At 33.1% G+C, this 17,330-nt stretch overlaps 3 protein-coding genes and 1 non-coding gene across 5 annotated transcripts; 1 reads left to right on the top strand and 3 right to left on the bottom strand.

Moving 5' to 3' along the window:
• Positions 1–376: 376 nt before the first annotated feature.
• Positions 377–1,018, bottom strand: LOC108335882 (uncharacterized). Its single transcript, XM_017572074.2, has one exon. It carries the CDS (start codon positions 875–877, stop codon positions 533–535), a length of 345 nt encoding a protein of 114 aa, XP_017427563.1. The 5' UTR covers positions 878–1,018; the 3' UTR covers positions 377–532.
• A 2,520-nt stretch (positions 1,019–3,538) lies between these two features.
• Positions 3,539–9,842, bottom strand: LOC108335881 (auxilin-like protein 1). Its single transcript, XM_017572072.2, has 8 exons — positions 9,370–9,842; positions 5,451–8,772; positions 5,305–5,377; positions 5,104–5,198; positions 4,958–5,023; positions 4,788–4,877; positions 4,359–4,535; positions 3,539–3,963 (listed from the first exon to the last, which is right to left on the bottom strand). Exons 1-8 carry the CDS (start codon positions 9,738–9,740, stop codon positions 3,928–3,930), a joined length of 4,230 nt encoding a protein of 1,409 aa, XP_017427561.1. The 5' UTR covers positions 9,741–9,842; the 3' UTR covers positions 3,539–3,927.
• A 2,674-nt stretch (positions 9,843–12,516) lies between these two features.
• On the top strand, positions 12,517–12,588 carry TRNAE-UUC (transfer RNA glutamic acid (anticodon UUC)). The gene has a single exon. It is a non-coding gene; the product is annotated as a tRNA-Glu (tRNA).
• Positions 12,589–13,083: 495 nt separating this feature from the next.
• LOC108334549 (gamma carbonic anhydrase 1, mitochondrial) lies at positions 13,084–16,724 on the bottom strand. 2 transcript variants are annotated; one of them, XM_017570384.2, is made up of 6 exons: positions 16,658–16,724; positions 16,345–16,566; positions 16,108–16,251; positions 14,188–14,313; positions 13,945–14,096; positions 13,084–13,695 (listed from the first exon to the last, which is right to left on the bottom strand). In XM_017570384.2, the coding sequence occupies exons 2-6, from the start codon at positions 16,457–16,459 to the stop codon at positions 13,420–13,422; spliced, it is 813 nt and encodes a 270-aa protein (XP_017425873.1). In that variant the 5' UTR covers positions 16,460–16,566; positions 16,658–16,724; the 3' UTR covers positions 13,084–13,419. The 2 variants fall into 2 exon arrangements, with proteins under 2 accessions (XP_017425873.1, XP_017425872.1); XM_017570383.2 differs by lacking the exon at positions 16,658–16,724 and having other exon boundaries at positions 16,345–16,597.
• Between the last annotated feature and the right edge of the window lie 606 nt (positions 16,725–17,330).

Below are 17,330 nucleotides of genomic sequence, written 5' to 3'. Positions count from 1 at the left end.
AGTCAAATGGGAAGTTTTACCACACAAATGCATGAAAAAAAAAGCATAAAATTTATGATGAAATCAACGTTCAAAATAAACTTGATAATTAAGGGTCAAATAGCCTTGTTCTCACTTGATAACGTCATGAGGGCGGTCAGGGATTGCGGCTCACTGCATGCATAATTCATCAGGTTTTTGTTTTTGTTGCATATAGTCACCATTTTCTAGTATTCATATTCTTACATGATTTTTCTGCATAAATTTGTAAACCCTTTTAATCTATACACAAACCATCTCTTATAAACATTCATAAAAGATGACATCATGGGAAGAAGAACGATGTTGTATGTGCAGTGTGTTTTTATCTGGCCTCCGACAATTCAACTTGTAATGATAAAGCATAAATATTTATGTCATCAAATTCAGCAAGAAACAATAGAAAGTTTCATGAACATCTTATGATGATTTGACACGATAATCAAACGCTAATTATTCTTTGAAAGAAATATAGCACTAACTTACACTTGAGTTTGAAACCTGAGATGAGTAATCATTTGTAATAGATGACAGGTTTATTGGAATTGGTATCCCACATGCCTCCTTCCTTCACATACTCAAGATACCTAGCAAATTCAGGCCTAGCTGTTGTCGTCTTCTTCCGCCGAAAATCAAAGAGGCTGAGAAGTGGGTGAATCTTCTTCTCCTTAGGTTTACTACTGCCCTTTTTCGTGGGGTTTCTCTGCAGATTCATCTCACCAAAGGTTGAAGCCATAGCTCGAGAAGGCAAACTTGTGCTCCTCTTAAAATCCTCATTTGAAGTTCCACTGTCACCATGTTCTTTATCTAATTTCTCATACCTGGAAGGGCTTTTCCGAGTGCTTGTGGATCTAAACATGTTGGACTGTTGAGTGAGAAAGAATGGTTGAGTTTTAGACGATGAAAGGAAAACGTTTGGTGAGAGATAAATATTGTAGGATGATACAGGACATATTTTATATATTAGGTTTGGTTCGATTTTTCTACGTCTGTGCTCTTTGGTGTTATCCTTGGTGTTTTGTTTTCAATGTTTTGTATACAAAACATGAGGAGTGACTAAATTTTGGTTGACTTTGGTGCCGTCCCAACAAAACTCCATCCACAATTAATTGAAAGTCAAAAAATAAATTGAGAATATGACATTTTAGTTTTTCTTGGCATACCAAGCTTTGTTTCCTCAGTCAAAGTGCCATTAATTGATGTCTCCATTAAATATTTATTACTTGCACATGAAAACATTGACACATTCAAATGAATTGGTGGGAAAACTTGACAAGATGGCGTGGCTGAGAAAGTGATGTGAGAAACGAAACCATAGTTAGAAAAACGGTTTCATAAAACACACTAATACCATTTATTTTATCCTCTATGCTAAAAAAAAGACAAATACATAGTTAGAAAAACAGTTTCATAACACGTTATGTTATTATATTATTATATAAAAAATAATATTGTTATAATTATAATAATAACACAAGTTAATGTAATAACAAGGGAGAGAAGATATCGAAGTCAATTTATAACAATTGTGTTTTTCATAATCTGTTCCACTTCTTTTTTGTCAATTTCTCTGTACTTTTGTTTGACCCCTATAATCAGTATACTTTATTTTTACTCACTTTCTTCTACTTCCTTCCTTCTTCTTTTTCCAATTTCTAACCTATCAAACAAAGTGTTAAAATTTAACCATCGATGCCTATATAATCTATGATGTGATATCGATTTATCAGTTCGTTATTTTGGGACAAATGGTTTTTTTCTATTTAGCACTTTTAATAAAATAAATGCTCATGATGGAGACATCATTGTGTAAGTTCTAAATAATTAATAGCGGTTTACTTTAAACACACTGTTTGATTTGGCTAGTGTTTTTCCAAACCATAATTATTAGAGCACTTTGGCACGAGACAATAGAATTTAGGGCAAAGACTTAACAAAATTCGAATCAATCTGAGATGCCTACCAATATTCTTGACTGCAATTTAAAGTTCTTTTGTTATACATTAACGACTTGGTTGAGTGAAACTTTGAAAACCTACCCACACACGCAAGAAATGCACATGCACAGTTCGTTGAAAAAATGACTGATGGATAATTTTATTATGTTGCTTGTTATTATTGTTTTCACCACTTGATATTATAGAAGGATTAAATTTACATTTTTAATTAAGTTTAATATAGCTCAAATACACTCCCAAAAACTACCTAAATTAATAAAAAGGAAGAAAAATATAAGAAAGTGGCATTTTAAAAATTGAACTTGATATTAATTGTTTAATAAACTGTAGTGGTAATATTTCCAGTAGTTAAGTATACCGTCTAATTAGTTTTTCATTGTTATATATATCAATAATGTGTACATTATTGATTATATTTTTTTAAAAAGTAACACTAATTGAATTTATAATATAAAAAAATCCTTATTTTTTGGTTGGGGTGAGACTTGACTATAAGCTGTTCTGAATTTGAGAAGTAGCCCAAAGAAACAAACCACTATGACAGAGTCTGCCAATACTTTCCAGTGGCCTGTTGATAAGCAGATTGTAACATGAAATACAACCCAAACAGTGTTGCAACAATTGTCATTGTTTTAGTGATGTTTTTCAGTCCAACCTTCTAATGTCATTTAGCCGTGTCAAGTTTCAAAGTTTTATATCTAAGGTAAACTCAAATTCAGTTCTAACAAGAGCCAAAAGTTATTGTAAAAAAATCGCCTTTAGTCCCTTTTCACTGGCCAATGACAATATTACTTTTGTTAAAATAAAATAATAATATCTTGCTAAATATATACTGGGATGAAGACTAAAACACAATGACCGTTCAGAATTACTAAAATGTCTATGAAATTATAATGATCATAGAAATAACAAAAATATTTGTATACCGACAGATAAAATTTATAACATACTTACGTATATTTATTATTTGCAGATAATAGATGATAGGGAATAATAAATATTTTAATATTAATTTATAAATAAATTGACTGCAATAAACTTTCAAGTATTTATTATCTATAAAAAATGAAAATGAAAATTTAATTTATTAAATTAAATTAAATTTAAATTTAAATTAATTTATATTTTATTAAATTTAATTTAATTAAAATTAAATTTATATTTATATTTACTTTATATTATATTATATTTTATAATATTTTATTATTATTTTATTTTAAAAATTTATAAAATATTTTATTTTAAATATCTGTAAATATTCATTGATATATTCGTAAGTATATTTTAAATTAATATCTGATGGATAATAAATGGATAACAAATGAATTTTTTGTTGTTGCAAATAATATGATAGATAATAGAATGACACTACTTCTGCCTAACATGTCATCCCTAGTTGTTCTAATCCCGACAATCCCTCTTCCAAAATTAAAGTCTGAATTTAGAGCCACCTTGGACACATTCTCCCTCTTTTAAGCAGTTCGATAGTTGCGTCCATGCCTATGGAACTAACTAACAAAACTTAATGTGACTGAAGTTTTTAACAAATACGAATGTTAATACATGATAATAAGACGTGCAATATGAACAATAGCTAATCTTGCACCACTAAACTAGGGTAAGTAGGCAATCTTGTTAAATATGGCTTCGATAACATCCAAAGAATTTTGTCCACTTTCTTTCTCGGTACCTTTTTTTCTTAAAGATTATTAATAAGTGATAATAACAAATATTTTGCTCATACAAATTGCCAATTTAGCTTCTACAGCTTCATAATTTATGTATCTATTTACTTTTGATGAGACTATTACAACAGAACATATACTTTGACAAAATAATTATAAAAGTTTTTGGAAGCTGGGACTGCGTGCCTTCCGGCAAAGGTGAGGCTTCTATACACAATTGCAAGAGAAAGGGAGAGAGAAAAACCAGACCTGGGCCGCCAGGCATGTTACCGCTCCTCTGAGTTGAATTTGTTCCAAGCTTCCTGAAGTAGAATGAAGTATAATAATTAGTGAAGTGTATGAAGCTTAACCGAACTACAAAGCTTTGTCACTAAATAACTAGAGATGAAGCATAAAAAGCAATAAACTTAAACTGCCAGGTGAATTCATCAAATAATGTGATAAATGAATATTATAAGTGAAATCAAGTTCATTTCATTTTTGGCCTACTCATGATTTTGTTTTGCTTAATCCTACTAATGCTTTTGTTGTACAGTGTAAAGTGTTCATTCTAAATAGTTTACCTTTCACAATATCCACTTAGTGAACCAGGAACATTTTTCCTACTCCTTATCCATACTAGGTACAGGACATTTTTTTGCAACAAAAAAATGAATAAAACTAACAAAGTGAAAGATAGCTTGTATGCATTACACACCTTCAAAAGATCAAAAACTTTTTCACATATGTATTTGTGTTGAATACTAGCCCCACGTTGCTGTAATTTGTCAGGATGAACACACAGGGTGGCCTTCCTGTAAGCTTTCTTCACAGCAGCAGAAGTAATGACCTCCGTCAATGGGATTGATTGCCACCCAGAATCAGGCCCAAGGATCTGACAAGTAAAAAAAGTTAAAAATGGAACCAATTTTAGATTATTATGGATGGTTGCTCATCGCAACTCAAAAGGTTACAAATTGCAGAAGTTTTAAACATCTTGATCAAGCATCCCAATAGATACATATCTCATTATGAGACTCGTCACCTCGACCTAAACATGACAGACTATACTGTGTTTATTTGTGCGAAATTGGGAGTAGGAGGTTATAGAAGCAGCATAAACCTAGTTCAGAATATGTGCACCTACATATTGCAATGTAGAAAGTAAGGCACGCAAGTTTCCTTCTTTTCCACCTGACCACCTCCTTACTTCAGCATCCAGAGTCTCTGATAGTCTCTGCAAACAGCAGCAGACTTGAGTAACCAATGAGCCACATAAACAACAATTTATACAAAGAGAAAAATTATATGGATCACATTTCTCTCAGCTTGCTCCTTCTGAGCTAGAAGGTCACGCATATTCTTTTCTGCCAAAGCTTTTGCCTGAAATTTGCAGAAAATTCATCATTATGTCATTGTGTATGTGCATTTATATTTGATCATCAAAAGATTGAAGATCTTACTGCACGCTCAGCTGTTCGGCGATGCCTCTCCAGTCTAGCTCTACACCTCTGAGCTGATTCACCTTCTCTTTCTGATCTCTCAGAAAAAGAGGCAGCTTTAAAGAAATTGAAATATTTAGCCAAGATTAATTAGCAGGATATGGTAAAATATTAAACGAGACTACATACTAAAGCATTGCAGGAACGTTCAATTTTACATACCACCATAAAGAGAATATGGATGTCTGGAAACCGTTGAGGGGCTAGAGTTCTGAAACTGTGGATCCAGCATATCCTATTATTTAATTCATTAGAAATATGATGGACAATGCACAATTTATCAACAATAGATTTAAACAGATACTTACTGAGGATGAAGAGTCCTGTCTTCCACAAAAATTGTCAGATACAGATCTCTCTAACGGTTCTCTGGACTCAAACGCAGTCCTTTCATTCTTTAACTTCTCCAGGGCCCGGTCTTGAGCCTCTGCAGTTGCTTTTTCTACAGCAGCACGTTCTGCTTTCAATCTTGCCTCTGTAGTTTCTTTATCAATGTATGACTTGTCCCTGGCCTCAGCACATGCCTTCTCAAGTCTTTCCCTGGCCTCAGCCAGAGCTTTGTACCGTGCTTCCATAGTTGCTCTTTCAAATGCAGCCCTTTCTTCCCTTTCACAAGCTTCAGCGTATGCCCTATCCCGAGTCTCAAAAGTTGCTCTATCAACAGCCATCCTATCTTTTTCCCTTTCCCTTTCCCTCTCGGCCTCCAGCACTGCTTTCTCAACTTCTTTTTCTCGCTCTTTTTCTCTATCCACCTCCTCTTCCATCTTTCTAAGACGATCATTTTCCGACTCATTTTCTCTTTTCATCCTTTCAGTATCTTTAATTATTGCAGATTTTTCATTAATACTCTTAGTTTTGCTTTCTGTGGATTGACCAATATGAAACAACTGGGCAGTTTTCTGAGCATTTACAGTCTCCTGAACAACAGGTTCAGCGGTTTCTGTGCTCCTTCTGCAATCAACCTTTGTCACTGTGTCTTCCTCCTTTTCTGACTGGGTTTTTGAATGCTCTGCATCTCCTGCAGTCATTTGTTCGGGTGCACTGAACTTTACATCATCCAGTTGATTTTCCATCCCTACCCCTTTCAATTGCTTTTCTCCAACTTTGCATTCAGTTCTCATCTTTCCAATATTTTGGTCAGCAGCAGATTCTTTGAATACCTTCAGTTTCCTAATAAATTCTTCATGCATGGATGCTGATTGAGTAGCTAGATCTTCGTCACTCTCTATTTCCCATGTCTCATCAGTTGCTTTAGCATTCTTCATGTTTCCCCCGTCTTTCCTTTCCTTGTCATCCAAAGCCTTGTTCAGTCCCTTACATTTTTCCATTCCACCATCTTTGTCCATATTCTCAGATTGCTCCAGGTGTCTATTCTCATTTGATACAGCTACACTCCCTTCCATGGCAAATGTTTGGCTTGATGTGCTCTCGGTGACTTTTTTCTTTTGATCCTCACTCAGCATCCTATTAATCTGTTCTTGCACTGGAGTTTGATTCATAACTTTCTGAATCCCTTCCCCGTCCCCTGATTCTGAAAGTCTATTTCCTTCTCTATGCCCATCATAAAAATCTTCAAATTCCTTTGTACTTTGATCTTTTTCATATGCCTTATTTTCCCTCTGCTTAGAAGCCTCTTTCAGCCTTATCTCCTTTACTTCCAGTTCAATGTCTTCCTTAAGCCACTTTCCATTCTCATCCCACCTGAAGGCAGGTATTACGCCTCCATCACTTTCTTCATTTTCAAAAGAATTTTTGAAGCTTTTCTCAATTTCTACTCTTTCGTGAGCTTCTTTCAGTCCCTTATTCATCTGAATCCGTTTACCTAGTTTCGATCTCATTTCTTTTTCACTTTTGCATGTTTCCTCAGTGTGATCAGATTCAAAAACCACATTTGATCTTTCAACAATATTTTCCAGATTCCCAGAACCTTTCAGTTTTTCCTCCTGGTCAGTTTGTCCTATAGCAAAAGCTTCACTTTGTGTTTTTCTATTTTCCTCCATTTTCTCAGATTGCTTGCGCCTATTCATGTTCTGTTGTTGCTTTTCAACATCCCTTAGTTTCTTCTGATTTTCCCTGAGTCCCGTGGCCTGCTGAATGTCATTTGCTATTTGTCTATCCACTTCTATGAGTTCATGGATTTCTGCTTGTTTATGCTCTCCGTGTCCCATCTCACCCATGTCTTCCATGATTGCGGATTGGTCAGCTTCAATTACTTTCTTTTCACTTTTTCCATGCTGGTGGGCTATTTTTATACTCTTCTCATTTTCTTCCTCCTCAAATACTTTGGGCATTTTTTCCCTTTTCATGTGCTCTCTTTGCCTCCGTTTCAAATTAGATGCTTCAGGATTCATAATGTTTTCATCATGTTCACGAGCCTCTTTTGTTGCTTTATATTTTTTCTCGTACTCCTCCACCTGATAATTTCCTTCCGTTGTTGCTTTTACTTGTTTACGCTTTTCTAGCACATTAGATGCCTCTCTTTCCTTCTGACCATGCTTTTGAGCTCCAGTACGTTGCATCAAATTCTTACTCTGCTTTGCAGTTTGAGTTACCATTCTAGATTCTTCCATTCCCGCCAATTCAAAAAATTCATATTCATCTTTCCATGTTCCAACTTCTGTGCTTCCATCGGATTCTATAGATGATCGGGATTCCATCTTGTTCTTTTCCTCAAAAATGTTTACAGCTCTTTTCCCTTCTAAATTGTCTATAGCTTCTGGGGAAGCTTTCTTAAATTCCTGCCTGTCATCTGTGACAGATAATTTTGCATTTGAATGTCTCCAGTCATAACTTCCCAGCGCTGTCTCATCATTCAAGCTATTTAATCCAGTGATATCCTTACAAATCTTTGCTTCATTAACTTTTACATCATAACCTGATTTTAAATAGGTTTCACAATCCCATTTCTTTCTCCCTTTTAATTCTTTGGTACTCTTAAGTTTTGCTTCTGCTCTAAGCATTGCTTCATTCATAGCATCAGCAGAAGCTGTAGCAGACGAATTCATATGATCCTCCGCATCAAAGAAAGGTGGTGAAACAGCACCAGGTGTCTCTTCGGAAGCAACCAGTCTGCTGTTTGAATGAAGTCCACACATGTCCTTTATTGCATCAAGTACAGGAGGTGGACGAGATGGAGGAGGCACTTGAGAAGGGATACTTCTGAGGTTGATGTCAGACACACTTACGAACATCTCACCAGAATGAGAATCCTTTTCGCTTCCTCCATTTTGAAGATTTAGATCACTGTCAAAAGTCTGTTCCCCAGAGGTAAAATTGCGAAGTTTTGACATGGTTGTTGCCCTTGGGTGGTCTCCCTTCACTTTCTCGGCACTAAATTCCATATCAAGATCAAGATCAATATCATCAGCAACTTGACCGGAGGAATCGGTTCGATGCAATTCTGTAGTTTCATCGTATACCTGTCCGAAACCAGGAACAGCATGCAGCTGACTCGACTGATTTTCCCCCTTTGACATATGTTCATTGCTTGTACCATTGACCTTATTATGATACAGAATGTTCGATCCCACATTACCATCAACAGAGTGGAAAATATTTCCATTCCAAAAGCTTTGATTAATTGCAGATTGATCTAACTCTTCAGAAAATGAATCAGTTTCTGCAGGACTCCTGTAAATGATGAAAGTTCATGATTACATTGCAGAACTATTTGCTTGAATACAGTCTAAGCAACATTTGAATTTGTTGACGTAAACTGAAACCAATAATCTGTGTGTATGTACTTAGCGCAATTAAGCAAATTTTACAACATGCACAAAAATACTTTAAAGCATAAGACCTGGAATTACAGATATCAGGAGTCCACGATTCCATATATCATAATAAACTACAACTAGTTCACCACTTGAACTGTTAATCTCCAACACACTAATCCTGTTTCACTGGAAAAACAAAAGTGACTAAAGATCAAAGTCCTCAAGAGCAAAAGCGACCCCCAATTTCATCACAGAAGAACTAATTTTCCAAGCACACAATTCATTAAATTAAATCACAAGAACGCCCCACCCCTAACCGAATGCGACGATTTCCCTCCATCAAAGTCATTAAATCACTCTAACAGAGCCAAACATAAAAACCAGCAAGAAACTCAGTTGCCAATCCTCTAAACTACTCCTCGCATAAAAGAAAACAGAACCCGCGAAGGGATCGCGAACTAAACAAACGAAGTAAGGTAGTTAGCTAGGACAGTAGCAGCATTGACATTACCAGGCTTCTTCAGAGGAGGCAGCGTTGAGAGCAGTGTGGCGGTGAAATAAGTTGTCGGACAGAAGCTCAAAATCCAACGCACCGAAAACTTCGGTGTAGTTGAAAGAGTGGCTTCGGGGATCGAAGAAGGCCTCGGCGTCGTGGACGGCGGGAAGATCGAGCAATGGAATGGAGGAAGCGCGTGCGGTGTGGAAGCTTCCGAAAATCTCACGGTAGTCTTCGAAACGAGGGGAGAGGGTCGAAACGCCGAACTTTGGAGGACCACCGTAAACGTCGTCGTATAGAGTCTTACTGGAGGAGAAGGTCCCATTGCTGTTGATCTTGTTAGAGAGCGTGACGCCAGCTTTGTTCGGTTGCCGAGAATGCGCCATTGGTTTTCTTCTTCTCTACGGTCACTCCTGCTTCTCTGAGTGGAGTGAAGTGTAGCGTGGTGTGCAGAAACTGTCAGGGAACGACCAAAAGAGAGTGAAAATTCCAAGGTGTAAAACATAAAGATGAAGCGTGAAATGACGATAACGGTCTTAAAACAGTGGACATTTCTTTGAATATTTAATGAACAAAACATAAGTTTTCTTTGTTAATATTCACCTTATGGTTTCATTTATTGTTTTTATACTTTTAATTTGTTACCATGTTCTAAAAGGTGAAAATGAAATTGATGAATTTAATGTGGAAAATGTGGGTTGAAATATGGGAAAATCTATGTTTACTACAAATGAAATGAAGCGAGATCCATGCCGATTTATTTATGTTAAAAACAAGCAGACAAAAACAAAGGTGATGCATTCCGGTACTGTCCTATGTTGTATAATTGGAGTTAGATTTGTTTGTTTGGACTTTGTACGTTGTGGGGTAAATGTCTCAATCAACTTTTTATTCTTCTTTCCTCGATTATAATCCACCAACTTTATGCTTATTTTAGAACGTTGATAAATTAATTAAATTTTGTAAAATTAATTATAAATACAAGGCGCCTAGCTCGTAAATTTTATTTTAGTGTTTGGATAATATATATTAAAAGGTGATTTTAAAAGATAACTATACTGTTTAAATTAAAATTGACGTTCAACGGTAATCATGGAAAGAAACGGAGCCTTGTAGAAGATGCAATGGAATTAAAAATAAAGGTGCAATGGAATGGGACCTTGTGTTGGCCACTTCATATTTACTATTAAGTCACGCACCGTTTAAGACTTTGTTGGATATATTCACCTTTCCAAACTAAAAATAAAAAGTAAACGTTCTATTTATTGCCCTCTTTTAATATCTATTTATTATAATATAAAAAATATTAAAAAAGTTATTTTCTTATTGAGATTTATTTTGTTAACAAGAATCTCAATTATTAGTCTTTTTTATTATCACATGTCAATAAAGAGCTAATTTATTTACGTTTTTACTTATGATTTATATTTAAAGTATTAATTTATTTTTTCTATTTATTATAATATAAGGAAAAAAGTATTAAAGAAGTTACTTTTGTACTTATGTTTATTTGTCAATAACTATGTTAGTTTTTTAATTATTTGATATTTTTCATTTTTTGTCACATGTTTTTAGAGAAGTAAGTTATATTTTTATCCATGATTTGTATTTAAAATATTTTTTATAATTACTTCATCATTTAATATAATTTATAATTATTTCATTATTTAATATATTTTATTTTTATTTCATAAAATAATATTATATAAATAAATTATTATTATTTCTATACTACTCTTCTTTTTATGATATTTCATTACTTAGTCATTTGATAAAATAAAATTTTAAAAACATGTTTTAATTTCATTTTTTGAAATACTATTATTTAAAAAATAATAATAGTTTTATCTTAAAAAAATCATCAATAATAAAACATATTCATATTAAATTATAATATAAATATTTTTATAATGAGTATTTAATTTAAATTAATATTATCTAATGAAAATTGTATTTAATAATTTATTTCAAAGTTTTAAAATATATATCTATTATAATTACAACGGTTAAAATTGATTAAAATTTGTGAGTCAACTTGACCATTAACCAGATTAAATTAAAAAAAATTATAAAGACCAAAAATGCATTTGATCCAATAAAAATTTGAGTTATTCTATCTAAATTCAATTCGTGATAAGTCGAGTTAGCTTATCAACTCAAATATATAAAATATCACCTTATCTTAAAAAAAATCACCTCACTCTTAACTTAATAATCCAATTAAAAATACAAGCAATTTTTTAAAATATGAGAGAAAAATCCAAATTTAAGATTATTTACATTTTATTTAGTTTATAACTTAATATGAAAAGAATAACGTTATATTTATTTAAAAGTTTTAACTAAGTTAACATTGTAAGCTAAAATTTGATGATTAAAATATTTCTTAAAAATAAAACTCATTAAAAGATAGTCAATTGAGTTGGGTTATAAGATTAATCATCTCCAACATTGGTAAATATTTAAGGTACATCATGTTACAAAGAATGAGTTAAAAATAACATTTTAATCGGAAAAAATATATTTCATTACAAATGACCAATTCAAATATGGCATATTTAATTTTCCTTAACTTTATTGTGAAATAAATATACTTTACTCTGTTCCGAAATAATATTTTATTCAAGATATTGGCATGTGATTTCTGATTAGAACATATGCTAATTCATAAAAAAAATTATTTGTCTCAATAAAATTGTTTTGTATGAAAACATACATAGCCAATAAAATATAATCCATACTTATATATAACAAAAATACACCTCTTTAATGTTTTATTTTGTTTTTTCAATTTTACCCTTTTAATTATTATTTTTAAAATTTAAATAAGCATGCGTATACAGATATTATGCGACAATCGTATGTGTGTTTTTGAGCTAATTTTCTATAATTAATTTAAATTTTTAAGAAAACTAAAAAATTTGAAATAGAATACACAGTAAATATTTTATTTTATAATAAAAATATTATAATTTTATTTAGTTAAACTAACGAAAAAGACATAGTTGGAATCTTTTCTATGTCTAATAATTAGAATTATACTGATGTTATCTTGAGTAATATTGTGCCATTTATTAATTAAATATTATCAAGACTCTTTCAGAGCATTGAAGGGAGAAATAAATGTAGACTTTACTTTTACTGCAAATACTATCAAGTAATTCCGTTGTCGTCCAGCGGTTAGGATATCTGGCTTTCACCCAGGAGACCCGGGTTCGATTCCCGGCAACGGAAATTTGTTTTTTTTGTTTAAAACTTCTAGTTGCATGGGTGAATTTATGTCACTACAAAATAAAAACACTTGTGCAGCTTCTCTAAATGGTGTATTTTATCTTTTAATTTTAAGACAACTTTAACACAATAAATTTTAAAAAACTTATTATATAAATTTGTATTATGGTTATAAAAATAAAAAAAATCTTATATAATTACAAATATTTATATTACATATATTATTAAAAGAATTTTATTTGTCATATCTTCATGTAATTTATTTAAAAAATTGTAATTGTCTTTAAATAAATATTAATAAAAGTTTTTTATTAATAATGATGATTAGAAAGAAAATGAAATATCTTAAAAAATTATATCAATTTTCGCTTTATAAAATTAAAATAAATTAAATTCATTTTTATATTAGATATCAGTATGTTTAAATTATTATATTTGATTTTATAAATAATTTAAATACATAAATAATTTATAAGGAAATGCATAATGCATAGCATGGACAGAAAAAAAATATAATAATCCATAAAAGTACTGGTTCATCCAACATATCTGAACTGATATCTTTATTTTAAAGTACATTCCCAACTACAGTGCAGGAAGCTGCACATGTCTCCATTGATGACTGTAACTATTACCAAACTGTTGAATTGCGATCATTATCCAGAAACAAAAAGTAAGGCTTCTTATTAAACACAGAGATGAATAAAGTCCCGTGCAGCATGTGTTGACATTTGATATAACAGCAAAAGCTCTCCAAACTTATAGGAAACGAAAGCACCCAGCCATTCTCCGGAAAATCGAACATAAAAGATACTAGAAAAAAAAAGAAAGAAATTAAGCCTTGGGAGCTTTGTCTAGCAAAACTTTATCCTGAAGGTTAAGCTCAGCGGGTGTTTCTTGACCACCACCTAGTATTGAATCATATTCCTCACCACGAGGAGCAAATTTCTTGCTAAGAACTTTTACAAATTCTGTCTCCTCAAGTTCTTTTGCATTTTCAGCAGCATGAGCTTGAGCCAAATTGGAATAATTTAAGGCAGACTGTGAGAAGAAGGTCATTTCATCTTCTGTGAGCTTCCTCAGGAACTTTGCTGGATTACCTCCCCAAACCTGCAATTAAAAGCAGTCTTTCAGTTTAAAGATACAAGGACAATCTCATGCCTGATATACATTAGATGAAGAAGACCTTTTGAACCATCCATTTAAATTTAGGTCTGAGTGGTTAGAAAACTTCCATTGATAACTCCAAGAAATCATAACACGTGTAACTTCATTTAATTTAAATATTCAAAAGACAGAGAGAGCAGAACAAATCACATTCCCATTCTCTCCAAAGGAAAACAGAAGGTTCATACAAACCTCTCCATAAGGGATCCTCGTATTCTGCCTAACAAGGGCTCCAGCAGCAACCATGGCATGTTTCTCAACATACACACCATCAAGCAAGGTTGCACCCATGCCAATAAATGCCTCATCCTCAACAGTACATCCTTGTAACACAGCACTATGACCTAAAATCACAGTGTCAAAACCTTATACAGAGTTCACACTAAAACAATGCTTAAGTCATTCACAAAATAATAATTCATCACATTCACTCACCTACAGTAACATTATCTCCAATGATTGTTGGTAAGACTTTTCCAGTTAAATTAGACTTGGCAACATGAACAAGAGAATTGTCTTGTATATTAGTTCCAGATCCAATAACTATGCCGTTAACATCACCTTCACACAAAGCATAATGTTCAGTCAGAGGTATAAAATAGCGAGAGAAGCACAAATATAGGAATGAGGAAACTGGGAAACATCAGAACTCAACTCCCGGATATATAGTATGCAATATGCCTGTAAATGATTATGAGTACATGCATATAACATAGCAAACGCAGAGGTACAACAGGTGTCTTTCACAGTCCATTGGAATGTGAGTTGAAGCAATGAAAAGTGAATGAGGAAACAAACGTCTGGTCCACACTATCTTACTCAGAAAGCAAAAGGAAATGCATAGTAACTTAATGCGTGATTGGATATGTTTTTGATAATTAATTTTTAATCAACATGATTTATTAAAGTAATTCTGAGTAAATGTGAGTTTGGAGTAATGTGATTTTTGCTTTAGATTAAAGATATTGGAAAATTGGTTTAGATACAAAATACAGCTGGGAAACTTGCAATAAAAATTGATTTCAGACAAGTAATCGCCCAAAATAGGTTTTAAGGTGCATACACATACACACTATTATGTAGGCGTCTTTAGTATTGCAATTTGTTAATTTGAAATAATATGCATAAGATGAGGTCTTAGAAAATGAATTAATATAACAGTAGCATATAAAGCAACAAACAAAAAGATACAAATAAGAGAAGTAATTCATAATGCAACACAAGTTTGACCTACAGCAAATGTGACAACATTGACAGGAAACGGAACTATGTAAAGTAATCTTCCACTATTTTTTTTCTGTTATGATGTCAGTATTAAAAATATTGATATAAGAAAAAATATTTAATTGAAAACGCCTATGGTTCAAGTTCAGCAATTTTAGCCATTTTTGGGTGTGAGCTGCACGTGTCTCATTTGTCACTTCAAATTTATCATTATTATCTTTGTCCTGTAGTATGGCATTGTGGAACTTAAAGGACGTCACGTAACCTTTCTGGTCTTCAGGTTATTGTAAACTATAAAATGAATGTTGACGCCAAGGATTTGGAACCACAAGCTTGAAAGGTATACACGGGACAGACATGATGACTCACATTAGTGTTGATGTAAAAGATATTGCTAATGAAATCAATTAGACTGGAGTCTAAAACTTGGATTGGAATCATGTTTACCACACAAACGTGGATCCAAGCATACCCTTGGCAAGAAATGAATTTGAAATTCCGTGAATGAAGGTGAGTGTTCGGATATAATAGAGGTACACTTACACATTTTGGTCCAGTTTGAATAAATTTCTCAATTGGTGCTTATAGAAAAAGAAAAAGAAGAAAAAAATGAAAGAAGCCTATCCATAAGCTAAAACTAACTTTTACATAAACTAATTTATTAATATCACTCAAATTAGCTTTTCCAAAACCTTATTTTAACTTGTGCAGGAGCTGATTTTTAACTTACGAGAGAAGTCTATGACATTTATTGTTTCTTCTAAGAACAGAAAAGTCTATTTTGAAGGAAAAGCTCACTTCACTTGCAAAAATTTTCCGTTACGCAAGAAAATTACTAATTTCTCACCAGCCACACTTCTTCCTAACACATGCATTTCAGACAAATACAAATACTGATAGTGTGCCCGTGAGGCCGAGTCTCTGAACATTACGATTCCAGCAATTGAAGGAGAACCCAAAATCACTTAAAACGGTTTGCCATTCTTGTAGTTGTATTGTATCAAACAAGTGTAAAATAGACATTCATTTGTAAACCTATACGTTCCCAGGAAGGCTAATCTCAGACGAAGTAAACAAACCCTAATCACTGAAAATAAAATTTGGAAACAGCGTGATGGTGGTAGGGTTTACCTCTGAGAACACATCCATACCAAATGGAGGAAGCTGGGCCGACGTGAATATCGCCGAGGAGGGAGGCACTGGGGGCCACAAACGCATCCTTGTGAACGGAGGGACATTTGTCGAAGAGATTCATCAGAGGTCGATGCCTAGAGACTGTAAATTTGAAATCGAGATAAGAAACATTGAAGATTGAAATGAAACCCAGATTAAATGGAAATGAAAATGAAAAGTTGAAGGAAATCATACGCTGTTCTTGGAAGAGGTAGTTGCCTTGGAGGCGAGAGCCAAGACGATCGATGGCTTGGCCGGTCTCTCGGATCCAAAATCCGACGGCGTAGAAAGCTCTGCCTAAGGTTCCCATTCTGCTATTACTAGTGGTTCGGGTACTGCCGCTTCACTTCTGCTCCTTCTCTTCTCTTCTCTCTCTCTCCTTCTCTTCTCTTCTCTCTTCACTCACACCTCTAATTTCTGGAAAACATTTTCACTATTTACATCAATTTTGTACAGACCAAATAAATAAATTAAAAGCCACTTCCATAGGTTTAGAAATTTCATTTACCTTTTCAACAACAAAAAAAAGAGAGATTCACCTTCTTACAACCTGCTCCCCTTGTTTGAAATTAATACCGCAGGGTTGTGATTTAAGAAAATGTAAATAAAGGCTACTTACTCCATTTTTATTAAAAAAATATTTAATCCCTAGTTTAGGATGTGTTCAAAGTAGTCATATCCTTATTTGATCAATATTGTCTCATATTTTGTAAAAACGGTTCAAATTGATTTTTTTGACTTATGGGACTTTAAAAGTCTAACGGTGTGATGTTCATTTTAGTTAGTCATAAATGACCTGTCTAGTCTAGTTATATGGTAACTGATCAAATTGACGTGACAATTGAATATCGTTTTCTTAATCCAAGCACACTGTCCTTGGCAGATTCTATTTAAATGTCTCATGTCTTTAACTAACCTCATCAACCAAACCAAAAGACTACGACTCTTAATAATCTCCAACTTGAAGACGCAACATAGTGTTTCTCCTTCCTTTTTTCTGATTTAAGAGTGTTTCGCAAGAAGGAGATTTCAGATTGTAGTGTTTTGGGGTTTCTTTTCTTATGTTTCAGATCTTGCAAATTTTAGAGATTTCAGATTATGGTTTTGAATCAAGGTTGATTTTTATGTTTTTGGGTTTTTTTCTTTGTTTGCGAATTGAGTTTCTTTTCTTGGATTGATTT

This window comes from Vigna angularis, chromosome 10 (assembly GCF_016808095.1).
Source record: "Vigna angularis cultivar LongXiaoDou No.4 chromosome 10, ASM1680809v1, whole genome shotgun sequence".
In the NCBI taxonomy this organism is placed as follows: domain Eukaryota; kingdom Viridiplantae; phylum Streptophyta; class Magnoliopsida; order Fabales; family Fabaceae; genus Vigna; species Vigna angularis.
This window is presented reverse-complemented; position numbering and strand designations above follow the sequence as displayed.

Bases quoted from the DNA above. Each gene is read 5' to 3' on its own strand.
- LOC108335881 (XM_017572072.2), bottom strand. From the start codon at position 9,740: ATGGCGCATTCTCGGCAACCGAACAAAGCTGGCGTCACGCTCTCTAAC. The intron at 8,773-9,369 runs GTAATGTCAATG...CATCATTTACAG, and splicing joins GCCTCCTCTGAAGAAGCCTG to GAGTCCTGCAGAAACTGATT. The intron at 4,878-4,957 runs GTGATCCATATA...TGCTGTTTGCAG, and splicing joins AGGAGCAAGCTGAGAGAAAT to AGACTATCAGAGACTCTGGA.
- LOC108335882 (XM_017572074.2), bottom strand. From the start codon at position 877: ATGTTTAGATCCACAAGCACTCGGAAAAGCCCTTCCAGGTATGAGAAA.
- LOC108334549 (XM_017570384.2), bottom strand. From the start codon at position 16,459: ATGGGAACCTTAGGCAGAGCTTTCTACGCCGTCGGATTTTGGATCCGA. The intron at 14,097-14,187 runs GTGAGTGAATGT...CTGTGATTTTAG, and splicing joins TGGAGATAATGTTACTGTAG to GTCATAGTGCTGTGTTACAA. The intron at 13,696-13,944 runs GTTTGTATGAAC...TTTTAATTGCAG, and splicing joins CGAGGATCCCTTATGGAGAG to GTTTGGGGAGGTAATCCAGC.